Below are 27631 nucleotides of genomic sequence, written 5' to 3' on the forward strand. Positions count from 1 at the left end.
GGACAGCTGTTTCGGCTTTATTGGGCAACAGTCAGCAGTGCGCAGGTTCGGCAACGTTTTGAGTGGGTGGTGCCGGAAGGTCATGTGGAAAGTGACACAGATTTCTTCCCTACGTAATTCACTGGCTTTGCACGGGGCTCTCTGTGGTGATACTCTCACCCTGATGGGAGGACATCACGTTCCATGTGACCTTCTGACGCAACCCACTCAAACATTGCCCGCTTGCGCACTGCTGACGATGGCTGCATAAGCCGAAACAGCTGGTATGGCGACATCTGAGTACTTATAAACTCACTACTGGTTTTGCTGTGTAAAGTTTGCCCTGGGTCTTCCACTGCTGTTCTTTTTTTTTTTTCGTTGTTAGTGTTTAGGCAAAGTTGCTTTAACGTGCAAATAGGGATTTAAAAAAAAGCTCGCAATAGCCCAGAAGCTGCCAGTATGGCTTGCGAGTAGGGATGAAACGATATGGATATTCTTATCAATACAAATATCAATACTGAATCGATAGAGATATCAATACACATGCTCAGGGGCAGGTCTAGAGGGGGGGTCAGGATGTCCTGACCCCCGTATAGCGCCATCAAGCGTGTCACGTGTTTACTTCTGAAAGAGCATTGAATACGATGTCCTATGATAGGTTGGCACTTTGCCCGCTTGGTGGCGCTACACGCATGCTCAATAGCCAATGGTTTCAATGGTCATTGAGGACGGCCCGTGAGGCAGGAGTATTAGAAGCCACTACTCAGAAAAGACTTGGTGAGTCCCGAACTTGTATCCTTTTAACGTGTCATTGCAGGGGTGGCAACGATAATTGAGGACATATCCCCATTGGCCATCGTAATGCATGTTGTTCATCGGAGTCCTCATCACATGCCTCAGCGCCTGCGGTAATACACGTGGAAGATAATAAAACCACGACGTGAATAAAACGAGGGCAACTTTTTTCAGTTGTTCGAGTAATGGTTTGACAGTTTTTCAAACATCGATATTTCTTTTCAAAATATCAATATTGTAATCAAATCGATTAAAACATCGACATATCGGTATTTTGAAAAGAAACATCTTTTTTACGATGTTGATATTTATCGATATTGAAAGTAGATATTTTTGCATGACTACTTAAGCTTCCAAATGGCTGATGACGATTACCCTAGACGAGACCCTGGTTGTACATGCAGAGTGACTTCATAATGGCACACATGACAACTGTGATGATGTCGGAGTGAATGACGTAACATCTAGATGATCCCCGTAAAATGTTCGCGGCACTTTGATGCTGCTTGATAACTTTGCTAGATTCCTTTACACTGATTATACCGCACGCTATTCCCTCCTCCGCAACAACAGCAGACGGCGCGTCAAACTATTTTGCTCCCCACTTATTTGCTTTTGTCCAAGACCGACCAGGGACAAAATCTCTCTGCACCACCCATGTCGATCTAGACATAAACGCATCTGCCTACCACCCGCAGTACAGACATCACTGCGTGCTACGTACCACACTCTTTGGCCAGGTCAAGCTGACGTACACTGAGCTTTCATGTGCCAATACCTTCTAGATTAATGGGGCAATAAACAGGTATACGAGGCACACCTTTTTAAATGCATCGTGATATGTTGCCGACGGTGAACGCTTTAAAAAAAAATGTTGTCGCAAAAATGTAAACAATGGCTCTAAACTAACTGAATATTCGCTGCACTCTTTCGCCCTCATGCCCAGCCCTGCGATATACTGGCAACGACACATCATTTCGCCGTCGCTCATCGTCAGCCATTTAGAATGCGGGACGCTTATACATTAATTTTGTCGTAATATCGAGGCGTGAGGTCAATTCTAAACATATTGCCACTTGTCAAATCCAAGATAGTCAGTTCAAACGGTACCAAAAACCCTCAATATTCTATTTCACGTGCTCACTATGTTTTCGGTGCTGTATTGCTCCGCGAGGTCACCTCGACCGGTTCCCTTGTGAGCCGCAGCTCGTCTCAGCGGGGCCACTCATTAACTAGGAGAGCGAAATCTCTCCCACCTCCAGCGCCTAGAATTCGGTGTTGCTATACGTTGGAACATGGTGACGTGACCTTGTTCCGAGGATAAGCAGAGACTCATGAGCGTTATGCTCCTTGAATGGCATTGGTTTGTGTTAAAGACGCTTGCTAGAAGCGTCCTGGTCGATACTCGATCGTCATGTGATCTTCAGCATCCACTCCAATCACCATGTTCAGCCACCCCTAGCCATAGATTTTCTCAGTTTCAAATCGTGCGCAATGGTTGGCTCAAGCAAATCACACCTATTTTTTTAAGTCCATGTAGTGAAAGACAGAGGCACGGAGCAAAGACTAGTTTCACGGTCTGTTAGGACAGCATAGTTAAAACAGAGACTGTATTTTTTCAATGAAGTCGAGTGCACACTGTGGTATCAGTATGTCAGGTACATTTACAAGTGCCCAAGCACAAGTTTGGACAAACACTTACTCGAGTAAAAGAATGCCAGATAACCCGATGTGAGACACAACCCAGGGGTGCATAAAGGATATTTGGTCCCCATAAATAACGTTGCTACGTCGCTTCAAAATCGCTGGCATCTCGTTATTCTTTGTACTACTTGTCTCCAGACGATATCTTTCGAGTCTTACCGTTTTTCATCTTTGACAACTGACTATTGAAATAGCAGAGATTCCGCGATTCCAACTAGAGTCACGACAGATTGTGGCCGTCATTGTGTTGGCAGACGTTTTTTTATTCCCCGCTAATTTGAGCTGCATCAAACACACATTCGTTCAAGAGAGTTTTTTTTCTTTCTTTCTTTTACTGTTCATTTTTTTCACAAATGCCTTTTCTTCATTTTTTTTTCTTCTCTTTTTTTCCTTCATTTCCTTCTTTTTTCTCATAGGATTGTTGTCAGCACTTTTCTTGCTTCTTTTAGCTCTGTCTCTTTTTTTCTTTCAATATTGCCGTCTTCTTTTTTTCCGCCCACACGAATAAAAACTCGTCGCACAAATATCACGAGAGAGAATGAAGAAAACGATGCTCGGCAAATGCAAGAAAAAAAAAAAGATATTCCCGGACGGCTAGGACGACAACTACCCCCCCGAGTCCCGAACAAACAGCGTAATTGCAGAAACAGAACGAAACGATTCCTTAGGTCATCTCGGAAAAAAGAAACGAAAGTGCCGCCAGCACCAGCCAATCTGACAGAACAATGCGAACACAGTTTGTCGACAGACACAAAAAAAAGAGAGAGAAAATCCCTGCGGAATCATAAAAATACGGAAGCTGTAACGCGTAGCTCGAGTGTACTCTCGTGTGTGCTATATGTTGCAGAAGACATGTTCCTTTTTGCTTCCCGCAGTAGTAGTAGTAGAGATGTGAATGATGAAGTGGGTTTAAAGGGACTCTTTTTTGGGGAGGGGGATCTAGTAGGGATAGTACCAGGAGGCTCGGCGCGGTCGGTACGCTCTGCGCGGGAACCGGTACCCACCACCGCCACCGTAGAAACCGCCACCGCGCGCAGCGCGGCGGAATCGACCCCTGGGCGGTCGGTTTGTCGAACTGATCCCGGGCCTGTTAGTGCGCTTCGTCATCACTTTGATCTGCCTCCCTCTGAACAAGGATTCGTCCAAAGCCATGGCTGTCTGTATGGAGTCCTTGTCCGAGAACTCGATATACGCAAATCCTTTGGGATGCCCCGTAAACTTATCGCAAAGTATGGTTACTCTGTTGATGGAACCGCAGCCGTGAAAGTGTTGCTCTAATTCTTCGGCCGTGGCCCCGTAGTCGACGTTTCCCACGTATATGGACCGGGCATCCACTTCCATTTTCTCTTCAAGTGTCAGGCCTAACGAACCGGTAGGTGAACTGATGCTCATCTGTTTCTCTACTTCGCTCTGCATCTGTTTCAGTTTCTCGGCTTCTTCTTCCATTTCGCGGACGCGGGCTTTGATGGCTTCGAGTTCCGGGTCGTCGAGGCCGTGTTCGTCGCCCAGGGTCTCGTCGAGAAGTTCTGTCGTCGAATCCTGATGTTCCCCATTTTCTTGCACTTCGGACAGGCTATCTCCGTTCTCCACCGATGTGTCGCCGTCAGCCATGATTAATGCAGGATGGCTTTACGGGTGATTCTAAATGCGATAAAGATTGTTTGGGTACACTGACTCACATGCAACACGTGAAACTGGCTTGCCACGCACGTCAAAAATATCATAAACTTGAAGCGAAGCGTTACGCGACCTTTGTCTATTTGATGGCGGTGGTTGATGCTGCTGGCGATGCCAGCTCACCTTTCGTTTCGAAACTGAACAAAATTTAAGAAAAGACGACATTTACCGAAAATATTGACAACCCCACCAATATAAGTTCATTAATGCTGCATGGAATTGCTCATATTACATATTTTTATGAGAAGTCGTCGTGACTACTGCTATGGAACAAACAAAGCAGGGCTTAGCAGCGTAAATCAGCGTTTCCGTGGCGCCGTGCCAGGCTCCAACAGGTCGCCATAGCGCCCATAGTTTGAGATAATTCACACAACACTGGGCACACGACCAATGAGAGTGCAACGTTGTAGAAATTATGCAATGCCAGTCGGCCAATCAGGAGCCTTAACTTTGGCTGACCTTTCGACCGGTTCTGGCTACCATCGACTTCTACCGGATTTCACGCCTACCACCGTTACCCGATATTCAAAATAACTGAAGCTTCTTTTGGCTAACAGAAATATTTATTTGACACAAAGCACTGATTCAAAGATCTGATACATGGATGCACTGTGAATACAAAGTCCGTTGCTGACGCACTGTAACTAAGTTCGAACTTGAAGCAAAACGAACACAGCTCTCGAAATCCGACGGGGCCCGCGCTTGTTCTTCACTCTCCAACCGCTCCAACTCACGAAGCATTCCAGTTCCGGAGTTGATAGACTGTTCGTCGGATAATAGTCGTGCCCAGGAACAGTACAACACATGTTGAATCACATCGACGCATGAATAAACCAGCGAACACTTCTACAAACTGTTCTGCCGATTGACATCACCGAAACACGGAACACAAGAGGACGCCTTGCCGGCCGATTTAATGATGAGCATCTTCTTTCGTTGTTTGCAGAGCGGAAAAGGCGCTTGTGTGGCACGTAATCGTAATCCTGTCTTTGTTGTCAGGCCTCAAAATCCGACGGCGCTCGAACGCGTTCTTCACGCTCCAACCGCACCAGCCCACGAAGCATTCCAGTTCCGTAGTTGATAGACTGTACGTGGGATAATAGTCGTGTCCAGGAACAGCACAACACGCGTAGAATCACAAACTGTTCTGCCGATTGACATCACCGAAACACAGAACACAAGAGGACGGACGCCGTGCCGAACGATGCGAGCTATTTCGAAACTATGCTATGCTGAAACGGCCGCCGGGACGCTGCACACACATGCGCGCGTACAAAATGCGATTTCAAAACGTTGTCGACCAATCGGAGCGCGCACGCAGCCTGGGCCAATGAGCTTGCAACGTTGTAGATTGGCGCAGTGGTACATACTCTACAGCCGCATCCTCGGATACCTGAGGAGGACTGGCCGTGCTGCGGATTTTTCGTGAAGCTGAAGCGCCCTTTCACATGTCTGTTAGCTCTGTTTTGCAGCTGTTTCGGAGCGGGAGTAAGGTGTTTGTGTGGTGTAGATTGAAACGGGACATTGTTAACACGCTCTGTCACATATGAAGCCATCCTAAACCACAGGTTAGGGTTTCGCTAATATAATTCTGACGGACGAACTATTAGTTCCATCTTGCGTGGTCAATTCGTTGTTTTGAAATACTTGTGACTACTAGCTTTCTGCACATTTCTTTCTGTAATTATATACCACACTGACATCGCTGCTGCCTTTCTGAAATGACCTATGTATGCTCGTGTTTTTTGTTTTGCTTTTCAAAAATACCTATGTGCTTTCGCTGCGGAACTCGATGTTGTACACACTGTACCATGGGGGGTTTCGGGGGTTCAACCCCCCCTCCGAACTCGCACCTTTGGTAGTGCATTTGGGAAAGGGAAACGGGCCATAAATCCCTCTCCCCACGAACAGTTCCCACAGAAGACCCCACAAAACATTTTTCTCGATAAGCAACTGCACCGCGATCAGTTATCATTGACATAGCTCTCCTGAAGGTTGTCTAATATTTGACATATTTTTCAGACGATGCAGCTCCTGCTTATGTCAGGCAGCAACGTAGGGATCTGCTGAGTGAGTCAGTTTTTCTTCTTTATTTGTAGTATGTTTACATTACCATCCAGAAAGAGAAACACATACTTATACTCCTGCATTCTGATGCATTTATGAGTCTTTCGGTTGTCAGTATCATTTTCTGAGGCGAAAGTTTTAATCGAATAGTTTCGCCTTTTGAGCGAAGTCTTCGCAGATAACACTCTGCATGTTGTCTGTATGCACACTTGTATACTTGCGTGTCTTGATAACGCTTGGGTAGCACATGGAAAAATGTGACTTTGACCGCTGGTCTTGTTGATCGTGATGACTCATTTATCTTGCATTTTAAACATAAGGGTGCTAATAGGACAACACACGAAGATAACCTGTTCAGATACAAGTATGATATTTAATATCAACAGCAAGCGAGGAACGTAAACATAATGTTGATGTTTCATAAAATTCACATAATAACGCTCATAAAAGAGGTGCAAATGAAAATAAATTTTGGTTCAGTAAGGTTTTGATTTTGACTTTTATAACAGGAAATTTATGCTGTTTCTCGTTTTTGCATACATGTGTTTCCATTGATTTGTTCTACATTTTGTTCATATGGGGTGTGAGTAAAAATATTGCATATATATGTATATATTGTATATATATATGTCAAGCTGGGTGACTTACACACTACATTGCATTTCATTGTGATATGTGAGAAAATTTAATACGCAGATTAACAAACAGAAATACACAGAAATCTATAAAAAAAAAAAAAGGTGTCACGTCCAGCATATTCTGACCCCAAAAGCAATTTTACCCTTCAGCTCTGACCTGGTTCCATATCCAAACTCTTAAGTTGCCCGAAACTAGTTGTACTAATTATACTGCACTTAACCTAAGGTTACCACGTGCATCACCTCAGGGTTCGAAACATCTTGCAGGCCTTGCACATTTTTCCACGTAGCCTAACTGGTGCCACCCTGCGATTACAGTGCAGTTAGCGATAGCCTTGTCGTAGGATGGATTTCCCTGCGAGCTATGTTTCTAGGTCAGGGCTTGCCGGAGATTGCACAGAGGGATATACGGGTCATTTAGTGCCACACTGTCTGTGAACATGCTGGTCTGCCTGCTGTGATTTGTACAGTTCGCGTGCCTAAATATGCCTAAATAGAAACGGAGGCCCCAAACTATTAAAAGCCATCATAATAAAATTATTTCAGAACACATCTAATTCAAAAGTTAATTAACGAGTTTAGGTAATTAGTTGTCCAGTACCTACCCCTCTTTCCCACAGGACGCCCACCTCGCCATGTAACCCGCCCGCAAAAATGGCATCAGTGGTGGTCTCACAGCTTCTCCTCTATATCTGTAACGAATAAAAACAAGAAACAAACAAACAAACAAGAACGCCATGAATAACATGAGCGAGCGCATAAATAATCATATGGTACATCTTTAAACATACATTGAAAACATCTACTGCACCCCTATATTTGAAAACAGAGAAATGCTAAAAGCAAGCCAGCTGGTGATAATCTGGAGATGAATCAGTCTCAAGCGATAACAGTGAAAGGGCTCAGACTATGAGAGAACTGATGTTCTGAGGCTGGAACAACATAGAAGGGACAAACACATACAAGGCCTCAAGTTGCATAATAAATTAACGATGAAAGATGAAAGTCACTGAAAAGGTTAGCCAGCTGTAGGACAGAAGATGTGGGTTCGAGTCCTACAGCTGGCTAACCTTTTCAGTGACTTTCATCGGCTCAGACTAGGTCGTTCATATAATGACAATTATTTCCAGAGAAATGCCTTTCGATCCAGTTGGAGCAGGTGTTTCTAAGAATGTCTAATTTGTATCCGTGGCTCCGGTGCCGAGATAGGCGGTTTCTTTGAGTGCTTTTGAGTGCGCGTGTGTGTGCGCGCGCGCGCGTATGTGTGTGTGTTGATGGAGGAAGAGATATTAGTGACATCATTTGGGAATTTGTTTCACTTCGCTTTCTCGCAGTGAAATAAACTATCGTAATAAAGATTTGCATGTGCTTTCGTTTACAAAGGCGCCGTAGTCCCCTTGGATAGTATTCCGCCTATTTTACAGATTTCTCTCACTCCTCTCATTCCTTTTGCACTATAGTGCACGCAAGTAGCCAATCGCAAACGTGCTCCCTGAAATCCCGTCCGCTTCCGTCGTCTGCATTCGGTAGCAGGGGACAGGACGTTTGCCGTCTGCTACGCGCCACGGCTGGCTTGTTTCGATTTCGCTTTTGAAACTGGCTTCCGAAACCGTGAAACCCTTTTAAGGGCACGTGTTTCGTTTCGTGCATTTGGGTGCAAATTTATCTAGTACAGGTATGTGTTCTTACGCAAGATGTGGCGTGATCACCGTTGAGCGAGGACATCGGAAGTGAACACCTTCCTTCCGTATCGCAAGTGAGCGGGGCCTCATGTTTTATTTATATTTTGCTTTGCAAACAGCCAGGCCTGCTTGGTGCGATATAAGGAGAGCGATTTGCCTGTCGTAGGATGGCACACGAACGAAGGTCGAAAGTGTGTGTCGGGGAGGGGGGAGTAGGTTCGAACCCATTCAGGATTGACAAACACGTTTCGTTTCCAAGTAATCTCTAAAATGCCCCGAGACAGCTTGTAACCTGAGGCTATAGCCCGGATGTTACGAAATAATGGTAATTGTGGTAATAGTTCCAAACATACCTACTGCTGGCAGTTGCTTGCTTTTGGATAACTATCTGTACTAAAACATGTGGTCAGCATCTCCGTTTTGAACGGTGATTTGCATTATTACTTTACAATTTTTTATTGTTATTAAGTTGGTGATCATTCTCTTACTCAATTTCAAGTAAAATTTCCGCAAGGAGCCAGCAGTATCTTGAAATAATAAAATAATACCGATTAAATATGTGGATCATAGTTTCCAAGGAACCCGTACCTCCTTTATTTGGTTGAAAATTACCAGAATTGCGGGCGTCGTTAACGAAGCACTTAGCGATACGTAACAGAATCGCTGTACATACTAATTTTGGCGTTTTCTCTTTCAAAAGTGAATATCGATATAGACATTTCTTACACTTACGCCCGCTGTATTCTAACTGCAGATGGAAGGTAAATGAAATTGTAAACGGTAATTAACTTTACAGCTAGCTGATATTGTGCCAAATTGTTTCGTCATTTACGATCTCTATCGTAGTGCTTCGGTTTCCGCTGGCGCCACTGCTATTGAGCTCCAAGAAAGGGTCAAAAAAGTAAAGAAGCTTTTGAAAGCCAAAGTAGCATACGTACCATTCGCTGATCACGCGTTCTTACACGAAATGCTCACGTGTTACCCATCTGTTTGTGACGTCACATGCGTGCCTCCTTTTCTCGGACGTCTGTAGGTCAGGGGGTGGCGGCACGGAGGAGTGTCCATCACGTGATACATGAGAAATAGAGAAAGGGAGTTTTGTTGTCGCTTTGATTTACGTGGAAAGTGCAAGCAACGCTGCTCTAGCAGATACCACTCAGTCTCTCTGCTTTGCAGAAGACAGCTGTTGCAGACGATGACGTGGGGAGGGGTATCGACTGACTTCTGCTAATATTTTGATGAGTTCCTTCGCGGTATCTGATGTTTTGCGGGTCTTCGCTAAGGTTATCGGTATGTCGGTACCGGAATTTCTGCGCTATTTGGCTACAGTTCTGTCCTTTCCCGGTTCAGCCGAGTCAAAGGTCAGTTCTCTCGTTTCTCTTTTAAAACAGTTTATGGGGCTTATGTAAACGTGACGTACCTTGGGCCTTGGACTTTGCTTGGTGCAAATGTGGACCTTGGTAATTTCAAGTCGGGTTATTTTCTTCCTTTGCATGGCTGTGTTATTCTGCGTACTTACAAACATTTCGCGAGTTAGGGCATGCAGATTTCTCTATGGGCAATTTCGTCCGTTCGCATGTTAAAATAAAACATACGCACCTGATGCTGAAAGCTTTGCGGCCACCGACTCATTTTTGTGTATTTATTTATTTATTTATTTGTTTGTTTGTTAACTAAAAATATCCCCTCAAACAAAGACGAGTCAGTTCGAAAGGAAAGTGCCCGTGAGAAATTTGGTTTCGGTTTCTGTTTCGGAACGGTGGCGACGCGACTGAGGATTTCCGTGTTCTGACATCACGATCGCATCACACACACTATCACATAAACGTGAAGCTGTACTGCACATAATATGCCTATAGTAAGAGAAATTACGCGTCTTTTGCACGTTTCGATACAGAAAGAACTGCAGGAAGAAGTTTTTGAGCTGTACCACCATAGTTGGACTACCGCGCGTTTGTACTGACAGGTATTGCACGTGCCTCGTACTGAACATTGCCGGTTCTTAAAAAAAAATATTTTTACAATCTTTTTACTTTATTTATTAACGAGCATACCATTTTATACGACCTAATATCACGCTTCTTTGAATTTATATTCCTTTAGCGAAAATCCATGTCCGTCGTTATAATATCATTAGCTTTCCCGAGAACAGGCACAAATTGGTCTAAAGCGCGCGACTTGCGTCAGTCTAATGTTGGCAGCCCGATGTCGCCTTCGGATAAATGCTGACTTGGCTAGATTCCCAATCGCGTTGCTTATGCGCCACCGTGAAAAATGCGCATGTATTAGACGAGGAGGTGAAGGAAATATCTGCACATGAATCACCGTGTATATCGTACGTGCTAAAGAATGTTTAGTTCTGGATTGCATCTGTCAAAAATATTTTGATATGTTTGGTAAATGCTTCATAAGTGCCTTTTGTTTTTAAACTGGCTTGAGGGGATCAGTCGACAACGTGTATACGCTCACCCATAGCAAGGACAAGGTTGTGTGTTCGAACCCCGCTGAGGGTGCTAGCAACTTCATTCACGGGCCGATCGTTCATAACCGTAGTGCTGTGCCACTCATAACCAGTTGTCTCGCGACGTAAAAAAAAAAAAAGAGTACAAATAGAAACTTTTTTTCTACATTTTGATCATGTTTTCCCCATTACAGTATATTGTCCATCTACTGAGGACATCGAGTCTCTGGGAAGTGACTGGAAACATAATTACTGTAGTTCATGTCCCCTCTTACGAGCATCTTTGTAATATACGCGTGAAATACTGAAAGTACCTCTCAGGTCTGATGTGGTATGGGACCTCTGAGGCTAAAAGGTTATGTTGTTGCTTGCGTATACCACCTTACATCTCGAATACTTCAGGCATCCCCAACAACACCGAATGTCCTCTGGATGTACAAATAATGTCCTAACGGATTCGTACGTCCGATGGATATTCTCAGGATATTTATTCTCGTCTCCGATATTCTCGGGATATCCATCGGACGTACGAATTCGCCAGGACACTATTCGTACGTCCAGAGGATATTCGGTGTTGGGGTGATATGGCTGTGTCCCGGCGAAGGGTAGAATAAATGGGCTCACACATTTCCCTAAAGGTCCTCTCGCAGGCCCTTCAGATTTTCTTCAGAGGTCCCCTATGACAAAAAATAAAAAATAAATAAAAAAATAAAGAAACAAAAAAGAAGACTCTTGTTACAGAACAGCTTGTCATTGCAGAGAAAAGCGTTCGATACCAATGACAGCGTTCTATTTCGATAGCCCAATGTGGAGCTCGCAATAAGTGGCTGTCAATACAGGGTTCATGTTGACATGGAGCCAAGAAGTGTTGTCCTTACCCCGCCCCGTGTCCGTCTCGCTCCTCCGGTAGCATTGTGTAACCGTGACATTTTAATTGTTTCAGGATCAAACCGCGCTAGGTACCTTTCCATCGACAAGCATTGCCACTACGGCAACTTATACTTCACGGTTGAACGTCACCTCATTATTTTCTTTTATATTTTTTTTTTTCTTCTTCTTCTCAATCGTTTATTTAGTCGAAGGCCTTGCAGTTGGGAGCTCCCCGGATGTCGTTTCTATTCGCCTTCAAAGCGGCAGTAGAACTGACTAAGGACGATCAGTGGACAAGGTCGCAAAACGGAACAATGTAACCTTGCTGATCTCGTTCGGCTGAGCCGCGATTTTTACGCAGGAACGCGTTTTCGCTTTGTGTCCGTCTGAATGTCGGATAATTGCCATTGCAGAAAGTCGTCGGCTTTTCTATATGCTCACGGAAGTTTTGGGCCTCAAAGAAATACACAGTCGTCAACTGGGCGTATACAATTAAAAAAAAAAAAAAATCCAACAAAGACACCTTCATAGAGACTAGATTGGGCTTGCGCAACACCTACGCAACTTGACGATCGCTCCATCAGTCATAAGAGTCATCTTACAGAGGTACGCGTTTCCAGCTTGCAACGCGGCCAATAAGCGACCTCTAAAAATCTGTCTCACCTTCAGCAGATTCGCGTCACTGTTGCCAAGCGACAGTGATTGCGAATTTGCTCGAGTGCGTTTGCCGAAGGCGCTGCAACTTCTGTTTCCAGAGGACATGAACCGCACAAATGTACAGATTGCCTGTTTTGCTAAGGGGTTTAGATAAGCAGAATTTTGCGAGAAATTTTCCGCGTGATACATAACCACCTGGCGAATAGCAGCAGAACCTGTGCATTGCGTAACTTATAGAAAAAGCTCCGAGAAGCGCTTGAATCCATCTCGGAGAAATTGAACACGATGTGCAAGGTAACCTAGACTATGAACAATCGAAATATGGCAGTCGTCGAACGGCGGGTATGGCATCTCTTGATTGATGGTCTGTGTTCCGTACACTCTTAAAAATGAACTTCACCGCATAGCACGCTCCTAGCCAACCATAATCTCGAATGATATTGTTATCTGCCCTGGTTTGTTGAAAACGGGAGGCGTACGCCTTTTTTGTGACACTTATACTGTTCATAATTGTCACAGAAAAGGCGTACGCCTCCCGTTTTCAACAAATCAGGGCAGATAACGATATCATTCGAGATAATGGTTGGCTCGGAGCGTGCTATGCGGTGAAGTTCATTTTTAAGAGTGTACTGTGCTCGTCGTCAGACATGTACGAAGTACTGCGCAAAAAGGTATTTAAAATAGAGTACAAAATACTCAAAACTGAAAGTAACTTGAGTACTAAATACTCCGAGAAGTATTTAAGATACTCTTTAAAGTATTTTTGTATTAGCAGTGTATGAAACGCGTATTCTGAATATATATATATATAGGTACAAATGAAAGAAATAAACCTCATCCGTCATTTATTTGCGAGGTCTTTTGTGTCAAGTAATGTTCGGTAAACTTTGGTGACACGTTCTGACCCAAAGCTTCGTAATTCCTCCTGTATGTCAGTTCGGCTAATGTGAATAGGAACCGTCTTCTGACGAAGGGGTCGGGCCATTGACAGGCAAGGCCAAGCGTGAGACCGGCCTATTGCACAGGAGGATAAATGACAGATGCGCGAATTCGCAAAAAAATAAAAAATAAATAAAAGAAAAAAATAACGAAATAAATAAAGTAAAGATAAGTGGGGTTCCTGTGAGTCGAAAATCTGGACACGGCGGGGAAGTGTGCTGGATACGGCTTGACGAGGAAGGAAAGTATTTTGAGCGCTGAGTAGCAAATACTGAAAAAAAAAAAAATCATTTTGAATACTTTAAAAATACTTGTCGCAAAAAGTATTGAAAATACTGTATTTTGACTACGTACTCAGGATACGTAAAAGTCTGCTCACCGCGTAATTGCTTTCCCTCCAGCTCGAGGACATATGTTTTCTCCAGACGTACAAACCATCTCTAACCGGAAAGTGAGAGTTGGATTCCAACTGATGTTCTTTCATTGATGCTTTGACAGAACGTCTCTTCGAAAGCCTAAAAGTTAGCGGCGATAATTCGGGGATTTTACGTCGCGAGACAACTGTGATCACGATCGACGCCACATTGGTCGGGTCTGTGGATTACTTTTGCCCACCCGAGGGTTCTTTAACGTGCCCCGAAATCTCTCCACACCACATTTAACGTCCCTCAAGGCGTGTCTGAGCAACTTGTACCCTGCCACCAAGTTGCCACCGTCCTCGACAGGGTTTGAACCCGGTCCTGGAATCTACTGACAGAGAGCCACTGAGGCCGGCAGTTAGCGGTGACGTCTTTCTAATTTGAGCACCACTTTCCTCCTCCTCTCATTCCTTCATTCGTTCCTCCGAAGACGACCTCTATAGCTGGGGGTTCATCCTGCACGCAATGCACCGTATGAGAGAGTATTAACGAAATATATATATATATATATATACCGGGTGTTTCAGTTAAATCCCCGGGCTAAATAATTCGCGAACGGGTGCACCAATCCACGAACTTTCTTTTTTACAAGTATCTGTCCGATACCACCTACAAGCTGCACACCGTGTGAATGAGTGGGAGGCGCTCATTATTAAAATAAAAATGCAAATGAGTTTCGTAAAAAAGCGTATCTTCTAAAGCAGGGCGCTGTCGGCATTATAATGGGTACTACCCCTTTTGGGACCTTCAGTGGACACCTTTTAGAGAAAAATCTGCCACCGAAGCGGGCCATTTGTTGCAGTAATTAATTGGTTTCGGTTTACGTATTTTTGTCGCGGCTGGTCGCGGCGAAGCGCAAAAGGGCGTATTTCATTGGTGTAATTCATTGGTGTAATTCATTAATGTAAGGACATAATTTATTGATGGATAAGGGAGTGAAAGAGCGTCCTTTTGGCGCTGCGCTGCGACCAGCCGCGACAAAAATACGTAAACCGAAACCAATTAATTACTGCAACAAATGACCCGCTTCGGTGGCAGATTTTTCTCTAAAAGGTGTCCATTGAAGGTCTCAAAAGGGGTAGTACCCATTTTAATGCCGACAGCGCCCTGCTTCAGAAGTTACGCTTTTTTACGAAACTCATTTGCATTTTTATTTTAATAATGAGCGCCTCCCACTCATTCACACGGTGTGCAGCTTGTAGGTGGTATCGGACAGATACTTGTAAAAAAGAAAGTTCGTGGATTGGTGCACCCGTTCGCGAATTATTTAGCCCGGGGATTTAACTGAAACACCCGGTATATAAAAGAGAGAGACGCAAACCCTTCACCAATGATGAAAGAAGGAAGTCACTGAGAAGGTTAGCCAGCTGTAGGACTCGAACCCGCATCTTCTGGATTACAGCTAAGCTGACACACCTCCCCAGCGACTTCCAAGGGTGCGTCGTCATCTGATGGGACAAACCAGCCACTCTCTCTCTCACTCATTCTATTTTCACCCTTGCATGTTTTCTCACTCATACACACAATCGTATACGACGGGATCGACGCAAAACTTGGCCATGGAGCTATTCCACCCTTTGCCGTATAACTTGGAATGCGGGTTAACGTGGATGTTCTCTTCCACTCGTCCGGCATATAACATGAGGTCAGTTTCTTTTAATTATTATTTTTTTCTTACGAATCCTTCGAAGTCCATAGGAACAGGGTTTTCCTGCTTTTCTGGTGCGTCCAGTTCGAGGTTACGGACAAACGTCCTATTACAAAAAGAAGAAGAAAAAAATAAAGAGAAAAAGAAACAGTTCGTGCAGTGAATACATTACCCGTTTCACCGCTAGAGGTCACCGCTCCTTGGCTGGGTGTTGTTGCTATAGCCTAACAACAACACCGACTCAAGAGGCGGCCTTAGGTAGTCTATAAACTACCACCTCCATAAACCTCTCCCTTCAGATAACGGTCACTGTATCGTGAAGGAGAGGTTTATTGACTGCACTCTCCCCCATCAGCTGATGATAACGGGCCGCTTTTATTATCATTTGCCTCGCGCTTGCGTGGTAATCCGCGTTAAATGGGAATGTTACTTCTTCTGGATTGGGTCGGATTTGCAATTCGTTCACTAAAGCAATTACAGTAAAATAAGTATGGGAGTGGTACAGATTGACTGACATTTGAGCAGAGTTATAGAACGAGCGGTACATGACATCGCTAGAACATTCATTTTATTTTATTTTATTTCAAACCTCCCTCGTCAACACCACGAAGCAACTCATGTCATGACAAAGACGATATGTGTATGTTATCAACAGAAGGGAATGTAATCTATGATTTCTTACCTGATTTAGAATTCTACGTGGGAACGTAGATTGGGAATGTAAAGGTCGAGTTTAAACCTAAATGCGAGTTAAGAAATCTAAAATCCGCACCGTGATCGAAGTTACAATTTCTTGTCCGATATCTGTTACAGATGACGTTGATCGCGATCGTCGAATAAATTGTCGACGAGGAAACAAACTCAGACGACTCAGTAATATTCGCAACCAACAAACAACTGTATATTATAACCACACTAGGAATACATAAATGAAGCTCTTGATAACAAAACTGAATACAAGTACGTGCTGCTCGCACGAAGCACAGAGTCCAAGTCTCCCCTTTTCGTCATGAGCATTCCCCGTTTTCTTTTCCTGGAAACGGTAGCCTCTCCCTGTGACCGGGAAGTCGGCCACCTTCCCCATTGGAAGCTTCGGACCAGATCCCTGGGTCATAAAAGTGTCGAGTGACAGTGACACAGCTCTGTCTTGCTTCCCAGCGAAATGGCCTCTGCTGTTTCTCAAATTTCGTTATTTTCTTTAACATCCTCCCCCCGAATGAGCTTCGCTCATTTCAAGGGGATACAGGTGTTGCACAGCTCTCCTGAGTCGGTGGCTGTTGTGCAATTCTACCTCGCAAGCCCTAACGTTGTTGTCACGGCCGCGATACAGGTCGCAAATTCTTCCCATCTTCCAATTTAGCTTAGGGGCGTTACTGTCATGGACAATCACCACATCTCCAATTTTTAAATTGTGGTTTCCCTTGCGTTTGTCCAAGTGCGCCGATCGCAACTGAAGCAAATACTCGCGTTGCCATCTATTCCAAAAGTGCTCGCCGACACGTCGGCGATGCGCGAGACGGCGTCTCATATCCTCTGCGATGTTTGCACCAGGAGGCACGGGTAACGGTAGAGATGGAAGCATGGAGATGCGCTTGCCGATTAGAAAATGCGCTGGTGTTAGCGGCTCCATCTCCGTCGCTTCGGCCGATATAGTTGTCAATGGCCTAGAGTTGACAGCCGCCTCAACTTCCTGAAGGATAGTCTCCAGTTCCTCATAATTTACCCGTGATCTGCCTAAAGTCTTGCGGAGGCATGTTTTTACGGTACGAACCATACGCTCCCACCACCCGCCCCACCAGGCGGCTCTCTCAACAATGAACTTCCACCCGATGCGGTGGAGGGAACAGAAATCGCGCACGGCTGGGCTGCTCAGAAGCTCCCATAAGCAGCGTATGTCTTTCGCCGCTCTTCGAAATGTCAAAGCGTTGTCGCTGTAAATGACTTGCGGTAACCCTCTGCGTGATATGAAGCGACGAAATGCCATGAGAAAGTTCGTAGTCGTCAAGTTTGACACGATCTCAAGATGCACGGCTCGTGTCACTGCGCACGTAAATAGGGTTATGTAACTCTTGATCTCTCCGTCCGCTGTCTTAACATAGAGGGGTCCAGCAAAGTCAATACCCACGATAGCAAATGGGTCTTGCTTGTTGATTCTGTCACTGGGTAAAGGCGCAACGGGTGCTGTTGCTGCCTTCAACTTTTGCCTGTGACACAGGCTACATCTTCGAATTATTTTTTTCACAAGTTGACGGCACCGTGGGATCCAAAAGCGGTCTCTTATGTCGGTCATCGTCTCCAATACTCCGCCATGCAGTATACGCCGATGTGCACTTGTCACGAGGAGCTCCGTGAAGGAATGATCTGGAGGGAGTACGATTGGGTGTTTCACTGCTGCTCCCATTTCTGCGTGCTCGAGTCTGCTCCTCATCCGTAATAACCTCTCATCGTCGAGGAAAGGATTCAGTTCGAGCAGCTTGGATTGAGGAGGAACTGGACATCCCTCACGAAGCTTCTTGATCTCGTGTGGGTAGGCATCGCGCTGTGTTTCCCGCAACCAATAACTTTCCGCGGATTGCAACTCTTCGGCAGTGAGCGGTCCTGTAGTATCCATGTGGGTACGTCTGCATCTATTAATAAATCGTAGCATCCACGCAGTCACCCGTAGGGCCCTGGACATGCTGCTGTAGCGATCTATCTCCAACAGCGATTGCGTTCTGTCTGACACTTGCAGCACGACGTGCGGATCTGTGTCTTTGGATGTTTTCCGCTCTTCCTCTGTCACTGGCATTTCACTGTTGTTCTCTGGGGCTGGAGTGTATGATTTGGGCCAATGTTCTTCGTGCTCTCGCAACCATGGCGGCCCTTCCCACCAAAGTGAGCTACCAACGAGGGCGTCTGATGAGATTCCTCTTGTGACCAAGTCAGCCGGATTGCAGTGACCCGGACAATGTCGCCATCTCGATGGGTCTGTCAGTAATTGGATTTCCATCACTCGGTTGCTTACGAAGGGTTTCCATTTCGATGCGGGTGAATGTATCCAGCAGAGTGCGACAGTAGAGTCCGACCATAGGTAGCACTGAACTGGTCCTTGAGCGACGATTCCTGCCACACACTTCATTAGCCTAGCTCCCAGCAGTGCACCCATCAGCTCCAATCGAGGTAGTGTCAGCCGTTTAATAGGAGCCACACGTGATTTCGCTGTCAGTAAATTTACGAAGACGTGTCCCGTTTCTGCTTCCACTCGAAGATAAACTGCGGCGCCGTAAGCGCGCGGACTTGCATCGGTAAACACATGAATTTGCAAGGTGTATCCTGAATGCTCAGCAGTAGGAACAACGCACCGCGGCACATTTAACAAGCATAGTTTCTGAATGTCGTTGCACCAGGCTCTCCATTCTGCGCACAAGTCACTTGGAAGTTCGTGGTCCCAGTCGGCTCCGAGCTCCCAAAGTTTTTGGAACAGTACTTTTACTCGAATCACGAACGGCGACAGAAATCCCAGGGGGTCGAATATTCTGGCGGAGGCCTGGAGGACGCACCTCTTTGTGTTTCGCTGGTTTATCAGGAACTCCATGATGGTGGAAGGGTTGAACCTGAAGTTGTCTTCGTCTCTGTGCCAAACAACTCCAAGTACCTTCGTCTCCTCCTTTTGTCCTAGAGTTAGTATCGGATCTGTTGGTGGACCAAAGACGTCTTCAAGCTCTCTACAATTGGACGACCATTTGTCCAATATCATTCCTGCCCTCTTCATTATTTCGGTTGCCTCAGAGTGGATTCGTCGGGCTTCTTCCAATGTCGCAGAACCGGTGATGAGGTCATCAACGTACATAGACGTGTTTAGCATAGACGCGGTTTCAGGGAACTCCTCTTTCATCTTGTCCAGGTGATGCGAAAGAGTGGCAGCGAGAAGGAATGGGCTCGCAGTTGTGCCAAATGGCACTCTAGTCATCCGCCATTCTTCCAGCTCGCGTTCTTCGTTGTTGAGTGCAGGCGAATTGGCGAACCACAGGAATCGAAGGAAATCTCTATCTTCCTGTTTTATACCTATCTGCAGAAACGCCTTCCTAACGTCTGCTGTTATGGCAATCCTGTGAAGCCGGAACTTTAGGAGAAGTTGCACGAGGTCGGGAACCATGTTTGGTCCTTTCTGCAGGAAGTCATTCAATGATCGTTTCCCCTCCGCATGGCTCGAGGCATCGAAGACGAAGCGTAGTTTTGTCGTAGATGACGACTCACGAAGCACAGGACGATGTGGCATGTAATATACCTGTCCTGTGTTCTGCTGTTGCCCTGAAGGTGGTACCTTTTCCGCGTGTCCGTCTTCCAGATAGGTTCTTATGGCGTTGTCATACCGTTCCAGAAGATCAGGATTCCGATGTAATTTCTTCATTAAACCGTGAAGTCTGTTGTATGCTACTGCTTTGTTGTCATGGAGGTAGCCACTTGATTCCTCTTCGAAAGGCAGATTCACGTGGTAACGTCCGTCCTCGAATTTGATGGATTTTCCAAAACTGTCTAGCAGTTCCTTGTGTCCTTTGTCTTGTTTTCCATCTTCTGTGATTCCAATGTGTTCGAGATCCCAGAACCGCCGTAACTCCACTGAGGTATCATCTTCAATTTCGACAGCAGTACGCAGTACGCATACCAGGGAATTGCTCTGGCTTGAAAGCGAGCTCTTTGTCATAGTTGGTCCTTGAAGCGTCCAGCCAAAGGTTGTGTTGATGGCCACCATTGCATTGTTTTGCGGATTGTGCTGAACATCAGTCTTTACCAGTTTCCACAACTGGTCTGAGCCAATGAGCACGGAAATTCCATTTGCGGTGCCTCCATTGGGGAACATCACTCTGTCTGCGAGGTTCATTCCACGTTCGTTCAACTGCTTGACGAACGCGTCGTTCACCGGAATGGTAGCCATGTCCTTGCAGACTATAGGGATTTCGATGGCTTCCAAGACGCATTCGGATTGATCAAACTGGCTTCGAAGCCTCAACTGCACAACGTTCCGCCTCTGGCTGGGTGTCGACGTGTCGTCAGCGAATGTGCTCAAGCGGAGATCAATCTTTCGGATGAAAGGCAAGTTAAGTCTTCGCGAAACGTCTTCTTTCACGAAAGTCCGCTGACTACCACCGTCAATGATGCCACGTACATAGTCGCAATCACTCTCAGTCACAGCCCACGCTCGAAATGTTTGAAGAAGAACATCACAGTCGAATTTAGAAACTGTGTTCTTGTTAGTAGCAAAGAGGTTGATGCTTTCGACTTTGTCTTCTTGTAGCGCTGGTTTCCTACGCGATGGATCGCACATGGTTGTGGCATGGCGACCTTTGCACGTTGCACACGTGATTTTCCGACGGCAGTCCCTTGATCTATGTCCTCGCCATGTGCAAATGAAACATCGCATGTCGCGTGAGAGCCGGTTTCTTTTTTCCTCCAAACTCAATGATGCCCTGCAGCTCTCGGTTGAATGGGTCTGTGACTTGCAAAAGAAACACTGAGGGGTCTCTTTCGCACTGGTATGGAGCACTGCTGCAGTAGGATGTTTCATCTTTTTATCTTGGCGCTTGTCGTATCCATTTCTGCTGTTATTCCTTTGTGGGTCACTGCTAGTGTCGCATCTTTCGCGGCTCTCTACCTCCACACAAAGAAAATCTAATATTTGGTGCAGTTCTGATTCGGAGGACAGTTCCGCTTCTACTGATGCCTGAGCAGCACGAACTGCCTGCTTAACACTTCGGTGATAATCAACAACGATGTCGGGTGGCATGGCCTTCAGGAGTATATCGCACATCATTGATGAATATGTGAGAGGGCTTACCCCGAGTGCCTGCAGACCTCTAATGTTTCCTTGGACGTAGTCATACAGGCGCCTCAGGCCTTTCACGTCACTCGACGACTTGACTTGGTTGAGCAACCGCAGTCTTGAGAGATATTGTTGCTCAATTCTTTTCTTGTCGCCGAATCTCTTCGTCAGGATATCGATGGCGTCGTTGTAGCAGGCTTCGGTGGTCTGCAGTCCTGCCACTGCCGCTGCCGCTTGGCCGGTCAACCGAGATCGAAGATAGTGAAACTTCTCGGTTGTGTTTAGCCTTGGATTCTCGTGCACGGCACTGCGGTATTGCTCCCAAAATGGTTGCCAAGATAACATATCTCCACTGAAGGTGTACAAGTCTAATTTCTGCAATTTTATCCCGCTCATGGTTCCTGCGGATGTATCTTGTTCAATAACAGGCGACCTCTGCTGAGATTCGGGAACAGGACTCGCGGTCGTTGTCATGACCTGTTGTGGGGATGTTCCGTTTGTGCCTGTACCCAGTCTCTTAATTGCACACTTCAACCTGGCAAGCGTATGTAGTGCTTGGTCTTCATACTCGGCAATTACTGTATATTCCTCTTCAATTTCCTCACTGGGAAGCAGTTGCTCTATATCTTCATTAATCTTGTCTAGCTTACTGTTGCTAGCCTCTAGTCTTTCCATGAAAATGGCTAGCTCTTCTACAGTGACATCAGGTCTCTCAAGAGCGGAGCTCACCTCGTTAACGATTTTGGTGTTCCGCCCTCGCTGTGCAGCACGCTTCGGCTTCAGTCTCTCGAAGGTGACACCTTCTGATGAAGTGCTCATGATTCTTCCGTGGAGTATTCCAACTGTGGTCACTCACTGATCAGTTCGAGTCACAAAGTCCCGGGTTTCGGCACCATAAATGTTACAGATGACGTTGATTGCGATCGTCGAATAAATTGTCGACGAGGAAACAAACTCAGACGACTCAGTAATATTCGCAACCAACAAACAACTGTATGTTATAACCACACTAGGAATACATAAATGAAGCTCTTGATAACAAAACTGAATACAAGTACGTGCTGCTCGCACGAAGCACAGAGTCCAAGTCTCCCCTTTTCGTCATGAGCATTCCCCGTTTTCTTTTCCTGGAAACGGTAGCCTCTCCCTGTGACCGGGAAGTCGGCCACCTTCCCCATTGGAAGCTTCGGACCAGATCCCTGGGTCATAAAAGTGTCGAGTGACAGTGACACAGCTCTGTCTTGCTTCCCAGCGAAATGGCCTCTGCTGTTTCTCAAATTTCGTTATTTTCTTTAACAATATCTACAACCTTCTAGCTTATCGGCGTGCGATAAGACTGCGAAATAAACCCGGGTTTATTTCGCACTCCCCCGAAGGCCCCTGAAGTCTGCCCAGGGCTTCCTTTCATTCTGCCCTCTCTCCATCTGTGTACAGCGCCACCATTAGCCAGAGTAAATTTTTCGAGGTACCAACACCGAATACCCGAGTGACATATTAGCGCCCAGAGAAATAAAGGGGCTGTACAGCACACGCCCAAAACCCAAACAGTATTTTGCGCAACATGCAGTGGCTGCTCCTTATCTCTTGGGGCCCCAAAACGCTTGGGTATCCCCGAACTGTATTCTGCTGTCTGGCAGAGAGACCTCGAATGTGATTGAGAAAGTTGAAGGCGGATATGTCACCCCCCTCTCTTCTCCCTGCCACCTCGGATGTCTCGGATATCTGTTTCGGAAGTGCCTATCTTGCGTCTGGGCAAGCCCATATGACGTCGTTTTCCTCTTTGGTCTATCCTTCTCCTATACGGGAGGCATGCCGGGTTGATCTGCTACTTCATTCTAAAGACTGGAAACCGAATTTCGCACCCGCTGTGCTCTCTCTCAGGTTTTCGTCCAAGATATGTTCAGGAGTAATTGAAGGCAGAAGCACAAAGTGGAAGTGGTATAACCGCCAGAATGAGTGACGAAGTTACCCCATCTGTAAAGGGACTGACGGGGGAACCTCGGTGCGCGGGCAGAGCGTGTGCATTGTCACGTGGTTTCCTCTCTTTCTTTTTAGGAGAAAAAAAAAAGTCACTCAAACCGTTGTTGGGAGCACACAGGTTGTGTGTCCACAGCTGACGACGTAACATTCGTTCGCGTACGTTCCGACTTTTTCTAAGTCTTGGGACACCAGCCGAGATGCGTAGAACCCACGACTATGGAACCGCTGTTTTAGTGAATCTATAAGCTCACTAGCTCCACGGCTTATGTATATCATTATGTGGCTCTATTGGGGCGGAGGGGGTAAGCAATAAGTTATTTGTGAAAAGAAAGAAATTTGTGGTGAAATTTGTGTGGTTTGTGGTGTCCTCGTTCGAGAACACTATACAGGACCTGGATGGAGAACATGTAGTGGATGGCAGATTTCTTCACCAGAATGTATGAAATAACTGGGATTTACACTAGAGAGTTTTAGTTTTACACTAATTAATTAAGTTTTACACTATAGTGTAAATCCCGGTTATATTTCGTACATTCCGGTAAAGAAATCTGCCATCCATTGCATGTTCTCAATCCATTTTGTGTATAGTGTCCTGGAAGGAGGAGAGCTGGTCCACGTGACGCCACTTTTTATTTTATTTTTTCACAAAGATTTTTTGCCCCCCCCCCCCCCCCTCCCACCCTCCCCCATAGAGAGCCATGTAATGATATATCAGCCGTGAAGCTAATGAGGGAAGACGTTTGCCTTTCGAAAAGCCGAACCAATTTTCTGCGTATTTTCTCCCTTCTTGCACATTGTAAAGCAAAAGCCATAGAAACCCTTTTCTAGGTAGCGAGCACGCTAGAATGATCTGTGCGAAAACAACAATCTTCCTGCGCACTCTTCGTGACCGTGGACACTTCTAATCGTTCTTTTATTTGCCCGTGAAGTGACATTACCGTAACCAGAAGAAAACCTGTCTGAAACTGAGTTCTATAATATATGGGGAGGGAGACAATATATAAGCAGAGCCGAGCAGAAAAGCACACAAACCATCACAGTGTTGCGTATGGCAGACCCAACGAGCAACAATACAATTTCGCCACAACACATCAATCACGAGGCTCGATCAATATAAATCATGCGACACCGCAAACACAATCCTCTACTGAGGAAAATGTTTCAGCGTACCTCACGTGAGGGGGCCAATGTTGTAACGCTAGCGTTCCACACACCGTCGCTCCTACTTTCAAGGCCGGGGAAGACCCTTTCAAAACAACATGTGACGTCACGAACCAGGGTTCGCTTCGTGCTTGCGAAAACCGCTCTTTCTTAATGGATCGCATCTGGTTTCCCACTTCAGATGCGACCCGTCGTTCGAAAGTGTTGTTTGTGAATGTGAATCATAATACATGGAACTACAAACGATCACGCGCTCGTCCAGTCCTACGCTACCGCTCCTGGCGTTTCAGTGTTTGGAAGGCCTCATCAGGAAAAAGGATCATGTGGTTGGATTGCTCGGAAAGGTATAGAGCTTTGTCCGCTTTTCGAGGGTCGTTGTACGCCGTAAATTTTGCATTGTTGTTAGTTGTGCGCCGAAAGAAGCGTTGTTAACTACTTTGAAGCACGTAATTTTTTTTCGTAGTATGTGCCGTTAACTTACCGAGTCTGGTGCGGTTTGTTTTGTATTCATGTTTGTCTTTGCGAAGCGTGTGTAATGTGCCGACCCTAAATTGTCAACTCGTATCGGTCGTAAGTAATTTCTTTTGCGCGTAAATTGTCAGAAAATATGAAAAACGTTCCTTTAGGTTGCCCACGTTGACTTCTTGTTTTGCTCACCTGTTGAGCCCTGGGCTTCAGTTTTCATATGATCTCACTTTCTAGATGCGAAAAAAAAAAAAAAAAAGGAAAGAAGAAAGGCGCAGGTTATCTTCGGTTATCACCACACTCTGGGCTCCTCAACCACTCTACACTCTTGGAAATGAACTTCACCGCATAACACGCTCCTAGTCAACCATCATCTCGAATGATATAGTTACCTGCCCTGATTTGTTGAAAACGGGAGGCGTACGCCTTTTCTGTGACAATTATGAACAGCATTAGTGTCACAGAAAAGGCGTACGCCTCCCGTTTTCAACAAATCAGGGCAGATAACGATATCATTCGAGATGATGGTTGGCTAGGAGCGAGCTATGCGGTGAAGTTCATTTTTAAGAGTGTAGATACATCTTGAAAGGATCGAGACAACACCACCCTTCTCGACAAATATGAACAAAACATAAGGAGGCAGCTGAGGCAGGAGGGAGCTGGTGTGTAGACGAGGCGAACGAGGGTTTGAGGACGGGAGAACGGACAGAAGTGGACACGGTGACCCTCCGTGTCCGCTTCTGTCCAATTCCCTCGTCCTCAAACTTCTCCTCGGCTAGACAAATATGGTCGCGGGACGTACCTGACATCTGGCCACCGTGTCACGCGATTTCTGCGAAGCGATGTCTAGCAGACGACATGAAAGTTTGCCAAGAAAACGAAAACATACGTTAGAGGTGCCCCCGTAGCTGTAAGACTGCACTGAATCGAGCTCTAAAAATAAGCACCCCACCCTCCCTTGCTTTTCATCCATTCACTGTCAGGTGCCTGATTTTGTTTTTCTGTCTGCGTTGGCAAAATTATTGAAACAGCGCCAGCTCACTTGTGAAGTGCGTAAATATTTCATGACGGAACGTTTTTCTCGACACCCATCATGAAAGCGATCTGTGAACGGAGTTCGTCGTCTCCCCAAAACACGAGTCGATCACGTGAATGCGCACGGACCCGGAAGTATGCAGCTTTGAAGATACATGGTAGCCTTGGAAGTATCCCTCGGCGAATTCCGTCCCTCGAGTTATTTACAGAGTCGTACGAGTTTACACAGTAGAACGATAACATGTTTTCCTAAAAGAATGGGTTGTATCTTCGGTATCGTTTCTGTGTGTTCCTTAGATTGAATGGATGTTGCTTGCTTGAAGCAGGAGTTGTGAGAAGGTGCCGAAACTACTCGAGTAACAGTGAATCGAGCCATGTAAGAAATCTTTTTTGATCCAAGTTTCTTTCTGCTTGTTTTTTTTAGAGAGAGAGAGTGAGAGAAAAGACATGTAGCTGCGTGTGGAATAATAGCCATTTACTCGGAAACAGCGTGACCCCGCGTGTGGTTGAATAAAATACACAAAGAGAACTAGGACGTTTTTCATTGTTTTTCTTCAACAAACTTCGCTAAGCTTTAACTGAACTGGTAACGGCTAGTCGCTTCGTCAAGAGCCGTATTTCCCAGGTGGAAAGAACATCTGCGATTCGAAAGCGAAACGAGCGAACGTGTCGTCTGCTAGCTTCCGGTGATGGCGTCCGCTTCGTTGCCTCCCTCATTTGCTCTTTAACTGTTTGCTAAGCCCGTAAGGGTTAATGGAGCTCTATCCCAGCAAACACCTTCGCAGTACGCCGGTCAATTCTTTCAAAGCGTGCAGCTGTATCCCAATCGAGGTCGTGTTTGCCCACCATGTGATCCGACCACCGGTGGTGCGATACGAAGTTACGTCACCGCCGCCAGTTGACGTCACATATGACGAACCCCCATTGGTTGATAGCGTCGTCTGATTTCTGAGAGTGCCGATCGGACGATGGCGGTCGGGAGGATTTTCTATTCGCGCCGTTGAAACAGATGTTCATACACGTTTTATGTTGCGTGCTGCCCTTCGAGAAGACTTCTTAGTGCTCCCATTTGTGTCATTGTCTTCGGATTCCACATTGAGTGAGGAAGCTTGTGCAGTTTCTCTCTCGAATCACACAGTCATCAGTGAAAGTTGTGTGGTGGTGTTGCTGTGTTGCTCTGAGTAGTGTGGAGTGTGGTCATTCACTCGCCTGGTTCGTTTCTCTTTGTGACCGAATCTGTTTGTTGCTATGGCTGCAGAAGCATGAAGTTGTACAACTTTTTGAGTTTGTGGTTACCATAACTTGTAATTCGTGTCCTCGCTGTTAAATATTGCGTAGTTTTGCGTTCGTCGGGCGGTCGGCTTTTCGTACATGCAGATCTTTTCATTCCGCGCTATTTGTTTGTGATAAGCGATATACCTTTATGCCAAATATAGCCGCACAGAAATTGCCTTAGTGTAACTGCTTGACGCAGCTATGTAGCAGATCCCTATTATTCTTTCTTTCTTTCTTTGTAAACGCTAACGATGTTGACTGATCAGCTGATCAGTCATGACGTCATTTTGCGGGTATTCCGCGTTCAGTAACCGGTTTCCGTTTTGCTTTGCGAGGTGGTTGCGGTTTGCTGCCCGTAACGCTGGAGTAGAACCCGGTG

The 27631-nt window shown here is 45.8% G+C and overlaps 3 protein-coding genes across 9 annotated transcripts in view; 1 reads left to right on the forward strand and 2 right to left on the reverse strand.

Annotated features, from left to right (window-relative positions):
* The window catches only part of LOC135397320 (phosphatidate phosphatase LPIN3-like), a 50384-nt gene that overhangs the window by 2415 nt on the left and 20338 nt on the right, over positions 1 to 27631 (forward strand). For 2 of the 7 annotated variants that reach the window (XM_064628822.1, XM_064628828.1), the window contains exon 1: positions 24693 to 24821. In XM_064628822.1, coding sequence (XP_064484892.1) covers positions 24708 to 24821 — 114 coding nt within the window. In that variant the 5' untranslated portion in view covers positions 24693 to 24707. Of the gene's footprint in view, positions 1 to 5564; positions 5724 to 6177; positions 6226 to 24692; positions 24822 to 26336; positions 26354 to 26924; positions 27077 to 27101; positions 27190 to 27631 lie in introns of those variants that run through there. The other 5 variants (XM_064628823.1, XM_064628824.1, XM_064628827.1 and 2 more) reach the window with 5 other exon arrangements.
* Positions 2721 to 4265, reverse strand: LOC135397319 (polyadenylate-binding protein 2-B-like). Its single transcript, XM_064628821.1, has one exon. It carries the CDS (start codon positions 4087 to 4089, stop codon positions 3418 to 3420), a length of 672 nt encoding a protein of 223 aa, XP_064484891.1. The 5' UTR covers positions 4090 to 4265; the 3' UTR covers positions 2721 to 3417.
* Positions 16735 to 22155, reverse strand: LOC135398725 (uncharacterized). Its single transcript, XM_064630109.1, has one exon. The coding sequence runs from the start codon at positions 22153 to 22155 to the stop codon at positions 16735 to 16737; it is 5421 nt and encodes a 1806-aa protein (XP_064486179.1).

This window comes from Ornithodoros turicata, chromosome 6, assembly GCF_037126465.1.
Source record: "Ornithodoros turicata isolate Travis chromosome 6, ASM3712646v1, whole genome shotgun sequence".
Taxonomy (NCBI): Eukaryota; Metazoa; Arthropoda; class Arachnida; order Ixodida; family Argasidae; genus Ornithodoros; species Ornithodoros turicata.